This window comes from Oculina patagonica, chromosome 1 (genome assembly GCF_052425735.1).
Source record: "Oculina patagonica isolate OP01 chromosome 1, crgOcupat, whole genome shotgun sequence".
Lineage (NCBI taxonomy): Eukaryota > Metazoa > Cnidaria > Anthozoa > Scleractinia > Oculinidae > Oculina > Oculina patagonica.
The window spans coordinates 8,370,858-8,377,217 of record NC_135758.1 but is presented as its reverse complement, the minus strand read 5'-3'; the positions used below and the strand labels follow the sequence as shown (position 1 = coordinate 8,377,217).

The following is a 6,360-nucleotide window of genomic DNA, read 5'->3' as shown; positions in this document are numbered from 1 at the left end:
CCAATTCGATTCCGAATGGCAAGCGCTCTATCATAACATTTTATTGCTTTTTTATATTTTCCAAGAAAACGGTACAGGTCTGCGAGGTCACTATTTTCAGCTCCTTCATAAGATAGTTCACCAATTTCTTTGAAAATTTCAAGTGCCTTCCTGCAGAGGTTTACAGCTTCTTTAAAATCGTTCAGATGACGATAAAAACTCACAAGACCGCTGTATGTCAAGGCTTCTCCTTTTCGGTCATCAACTTCTTTACTAATAGCGAGTGCCTTTTTGTAACATTCTTTGGCTTCATCATATTCCCCTAGTGACGTGTGGACTTCTGCAAGGTTTCGGTAATCTATGATTTCTAAGTTCTTGTCCCCATTTCATGTCCAGAGCCTTCTTTTGCAATGTTTTTGCTTTCTGAAACTCACCAAGACTGTTGCAAATACTTCCAAGCTCGCTACAGGTATTTCCTTGCTCTATTATCTCATCAGCCTGCTCCCAGATTACCATTGCTTGTCCATAATGTTGCTTCGCCTCTTGGTATTCTTCAGTTTTTTTATACAGTTTGCCGAGGCAGCCGAGAGCTTTTCCTTCCTCTTTTCTGTTGCCAGTTTCTTTCGAAATTGCAAGTTCCTTTTGAAAATGTTCCTCCGCTTTAGCGTACTCGAAATGCGACAAGGACAACTCACCCAGTTGGTTAAGAAGCCGTCCTTCACTTTCCTTGTCACAAATTTTGGTTGCCAGCACTAGCATTTTGTTTAAATGCTCTTTTTGCTTGATATCTGGCATGCCAGAAAGATCGAACGTCATCTCGCTTGAGTACAACGTCAATGCTTTCTCGTATCTTTCTTTGGCTTTCCCCTGTTCGCCAATAAACTGATACAAATCGCCAATTTTGTCGAGCAATCCGGCCGCGCTTTCAAGTTCACCAATTTCGTAATATAAAGGAAAGGCTTGCTCGCCGCTGTGGATAGCATTCTTACAGTCATTGACAAGGCAGTAAAGATTGAATAGCCTGTGATATACCAACGCGTAAAGTTTGTTCCGTTTGTTCTCCTTCAACCTTGAAGAATGCTTCTTCAGAAGAACCAAACATTCAGTGAACAGCTCAATGCCCTTATTATATCGATAAGTGTAAAGTAAAACTGATGCCACTGCAATGCCGATAAACAGAGCTCGAGGAATCTCTTCCACGCTTTCCATAACCGTTACAACTGTAAACCGGCAACCTTGAATAAATCACAAGAAAAAAATAACAAACTTTGTTTTGTTAGGTGTCAGATAAAGAAATGATAGGTGATGGCCACTTATACTTTTGTAACTGACCTAGTCAAATATCTACTAACTGACGTGCCGAAACTATTGAATTAGTTGAGAGTTATCAAGAACGTTTTAATTCTGTGCTAGGTGTGTTACATGGCCTTTCACCAGGCGTTAAGTTGCTTGAGAAGTTCAAGCACAATCCGGCTCCATGGTAACCCGTGAACAGGCCCCACTAGTCGGGGGGGGGGGGGGTTACAAAACGGCTGGCGAGCAAGGAAATAAAGAGTTTGAAAGAAGTTATTAGGGGTGGCTCGCTTTGCTTATATTTCGCCCTATCTTCTACCGAGAAGATCGTCCTCAGGCTAGTAGCAATACTTTATTAGTGATGTGCCGCTAAAACTTGAGACTGTTTTTGACCATATTTTGTTTTGCCCTTAAATTGGGAAAAACGTGGTATTTTTCTTTGGTTATATATTCATTCCTTCTCCTTGAAATTGTGTAAGCGTCTTTCTAGTGGTCCTGGGCAGTTATGGTTGTTTTGTCAGCATGCGATGAGGTTGCTCTTCCTCTTTGGCCTCCATCCCCCCCCCCCCCCCCCCCTTAGATTAGCATATATTTTATATACTGATGTTCAGCTTCAGCAATCAAGTGTTACATTGCTGTTTTAGTTTGCACGTACGAAAATGCCATGCAGGTTTTATTGCCTACCCGTTTAATATTCTCAAATGTTTTCATTAGACGCTGCTCAGTGCTGATACAAAATGAAACACAGCAAACTTAGTTATACGGTTACAAAGAAGAACGTTGGAAACTACCGAAGCAAGTAGGAAGTTTTTTGTCTGTAATCACAGCTGGACACTAAATTCGCAATCAATAAATAGTGGTAATAACAAAATAATCCCACAACTTAAAAACACTACGGGAAATCATTCACAGCACACTGATCCAATTTTAAGCTTCTTGTTCTCCTGAACAGATGATTAGAGCAGATTACACAAACTGGTCGGTTCAGATCAGTACAATTATTTATGCATTCTGCTTGGCTGCTACATGATCAACATTGTCGATACACTGTCGATACAGTGCGCATAAAATTAAACTATTTCAGAACTATTTTAACCAGTTGCCAAACTTTACCAACTCGTACTTAGCTATATTCACAGCTAGCTATGTACTTTAAAAGTTTAAAATGATGTTAATCGGTCACAAAGACACTGTCTGTGATATTCACGACTACCATTTCGGGTTGAGTGCAAACATGGAACGAAATAATGCAGTCTTTGTTTAGGATTTCGTATGTTAAAATAACAGTCTTTAAATATTCAAACCTGAAAGCGATATGACCCGATATGTTGGGCAGCCCACAAACAAATGTATGGCCGGGATGAATTTATCAAAATCAGTTCGCATTGAATTCCCTGAAAACATAATCTTTCACACTTTGTTTGTCTTTGCATTCAAAGCAACTGGTTTCGAAATGATGCCGGCCGCGACGATGAATAATTTCCGCCTCACACTCAAGCCACGCAACAAACCAGCCGTTCAGTGAACTTCATCAAACCAAGATTAATTTTTAATGCCTTATTCCAGTACAAAACAAGATGCAAGCCGTACTTATCGGGTTGTTCCAAAACGAAAGCGGAAGACGAAATTGTTTTCGTGAGGTCTGCTTCTCGATATCTACTTCATGTAACTTGCCTAAAATCAGGATTCGGACAAGGAAACGCGAACAAAAGGATTTTCTAGCCTGCGTTGCAGACGAACAAAACCCCGGTTATATCCGCCTGCGAATTAGAACACAAAAGCTTGTTCCGGTCCCCCGCGTGTTACCAGGGATTTCTATAATAACCTTTGATTGGCTCTTGAATAGGGCCGTTCTTTCATGCGCCGTGATTGGTCGAATGGATCTCGTAACACCATAATTTCGCTTTTGATGAATAACAGATACAAAATAAACTTGGCGGCGATCACAGCAGATCGGTAAGAATTAGCGTTTGAAGCGGTAAAAAAGCAGCCGGTTCGCACAAACCTGATAAAAAAAGAAAACAACAATAACGTCAAAAAGCAAACACAACTGACAAGCAAAAAGGTCGTGGAAGAAAATATAATCTACATTTGTCTTGTGGTGAAAGAATGTCACACAACGCGCATCCGTCATCCGTGATGAAAAGCCACACACCTTGCAACACAATAAACAGCCGAACCCGGCATTACAAATGCAGAATGCAAGTACAGTCGACATCTTCACGGAAAATTTAGGACCAGAGCGAATATTTCGAGAGGTCTACAAATATCTTACAAATTTGAATGTCATTGTTCCAAGACATACCGCAATATTAATTACATATGACAAATTTAAAACAGAGGTGTCAAAATATACAAACGGAAAGCCGTGACTATGACCTCTACACATTTGCTATAAATAAATAAAGCGACAGTCTCTCAACTTAAAACGCCTCCAAATAATACAGCTGACAACATATAGTGCCCTTTCTAAACGAGTGAAAAGCGAAATAAATCGGATGACCAATTCCATCGAACGGCAAATGTACAAATTACTGTAATTGACCTAACTGGTATCTGGTATTCATCGAAGGGGAAACTATGGTTTCACAACATCCACTTAACCAATTGCGGCGCACGAAAGAACGGCCCTATTCAAAAGCCAATCAGAGGTTATTATAGAAATCCCTGGTAACACGCGGGGGGCCGGAACAAGCTTTTGTGCTCTAATTCGCAGACGGATATAACCGGGGTTTTGTTCGTCTGCAACGCTCGGCAGACTTATTAGCCATTAACAAAAAAGACAAAGAAGACAAGAGAAAACCAAAACAAAACAAAGGAGCATGAGTAGGAATAGCTTGTGATTGCAGGAAGGAGATGTTTGCGCGTAACAGTGAGTAAGAAAAGCTCGCTCCCCTAGTCCTTATTCCTTAGAGCCCGTTTAGAAGCAGGTAGGGTAACCCTAGTGCTTGGGTTACCCCTAGCAAGAGGGTTAGAAGATAGCCCGGGTTTACAAGCAACAATTCGCAGGTAGGATAACCCTTCTACCCGGGTCAACTTACACCGGTTACGCTTCAGTTAACCTTGTAAAATTTTGTCGTTAGAAGCTGTTATTCGAAAATAATTCCGTTCCGGTGCAAAAATACGACAAATGGTGAATGAACACGATGTTTCTTGGTCACAATTCGCTGTTTTTGTCGTTTTTTTTTGTCGTTTTTTTATTTACACCGTGGAGGCTACTATCCAATCAGGAGAACGCTCGCATCCACAAAGTAAATAAGTTTGACCGAAGGCAATTAATTGCGTAAAAGCATGTTCTTCAAATATCGGAAAGATAATCCTCAGCATGACTAAAAAATATTGAGATTTCTTACAAATACAAATATCCGACGACTGCAAATGGTTTTAGGTTTGATTAAAGCGATGTATTGGGAAAGAATTAGAGTAAGCTCTTTTAGCGTTTAATTGTAAAGTAAACATTTTAGCTATATTCTGAAACGGAAGAAGACTTCCAACAATCAGGGTGTTTGCAACGCAAACAAAAGCGTGATGACATGGCATATCCGCCGTGTTTGCTCGCACGGAAGGGCTAGCGTGCCCCGAAAACGGGCAAGTTGATTGAAGAGAAAGGCATATATGCAGGAGAGTTACAAAGTTTTTTCACTTAATGTAACAGATTAATGTATAAATGTGTATAGGAAAATTCACGGCATCTTCGACGTCACAAGCCGCGCGAATACATGCAAAATTGCGTGGGTTCTCGCGTGGACGTATCCGGAGTTTGTGTGATCAGTGTCACGTGAATCGCGAAAACATTCGAGTCGGCACGAAAAGTTCAGAACGAAAAAGAAGACAGTCAAGTTCTGTTAAAACATCAAATTTCGTATGGACAGTTTCGTATAGCAAGCTGTGCAACTGCCATGTCGAACAACATTTATCTCCTTGATGTAAAGCTCAAGATTAACTACAGCGACTGCTGTCCACGGCATCGCCAAAAAATGCAAATCGTAATTATCAAGGCTGTAACACTGACAACAGAAGCAACTTGGCTGTGTCTTATTCTGTGGAAGTAATTTCATATTTGCCAGAAGAGCTTCCAGCGCGGATCGAGACGAACGAGCAAAATAAAATCCAGTTTTGACTAAATACTTCTGGATCTGTGTATGGTAGCTTTTTTACATTAATTTGCCCTTGTTGATTACGTGTCGAAGTTTTAAGTGACCACACGCATTTTTTTTTGACAGAAATGGCTTCGAAACAGTGTACTTGTGCTTATCTCTGTTCTTGTCGACTAGGGTTTTAGTTTGTCTAGAATTTGGCATTTATTTGATTTGAGCATGTGCCTTGAGCATGTGATCAATTTAGAGATCAATTTAGAGAAGTATATACCTCAAGATTTTTGTCAAAAGGTAATAATTTTTTATCTACGATTATATTGATAGGAACATATTATTTTTTGTAGTTATTTTTTCATTAATAAAAAAAAGTGTTCTGCAGAAAAAATCATTTTAGTTTTCATTGGATGAGTGAAAAAGGTGAAGGCAAGCTCCCTTTATTTAACTTTATTTGGAGAGAAAGACACATACAATTTCTATAAGGAGAAATATTAATGTGTTACTTGAACTCTGCCAAACTGTAGCTGGTCTGAGTTTACGCCTCCTTCACATAAAATGGACAGTAGGCGTTAAATGGGAAGTTACTACTGAATATGAAGTTCTTTTTCTTCTTCACTCGCGCATAAATTCAGCAAATTCAACATACACTAGACCTCCAAATTAAAACAAACCCCAAACACACCTCTCCTTAAACATTACGCTATTCTCACCCTTCCGCAATCTGGAAACGTAACACTATTTCTTTTTGAAATAGCTGCTTGTTAAACATATTTAGCTTCTTGGAGCCAAAATAAAGTTGTCCCGGGTAGGCGAGTTATCCCTAGCAGAGCGTTTACAAGGCGCTAGGGTTACCCTGGCGCTAGGGTAACCCTAGCGGTCAGCTAGGGTTACTCTAGTGCTAGGGTAATCCTAGCTGCCTTGTAAACACGTCGATGAAAAAAAGAAGAAATGTGGGAGCGCTAGGGTAACCCTCCTGCTAGGGTAACCCTAGCAC

At 40.2% G+C, this 6,360-nt stretch overlaps 1 protein-coding gene across 1 annotated transcript in view; it reads right to left on the bottom strand.

The window, feature by feature from the left end:
• Window positions 1–284: 284 nt before the first annotated feature.
• The window catches only part of LOC144654756 (uncharacterized), an 18,191-nt gene continuing 12,115 nt past the window's right edge, over window positions 285–6,360 (bottom strand). The window contains exon 2 of the mRNA XM_078514995.1: window positions 285–1,214. Within this exon, the coding sequence (XP_078371121.1) occupies window positions 292–1,188 (897 nt within the window). The 5' untranslated portion in view covers window positions 1,189–1,214 and the 3' untranslated portion in view covers window positions 285–291. The remainder of the gene's footprint in view (window positions 1,215–6,360) is intronic.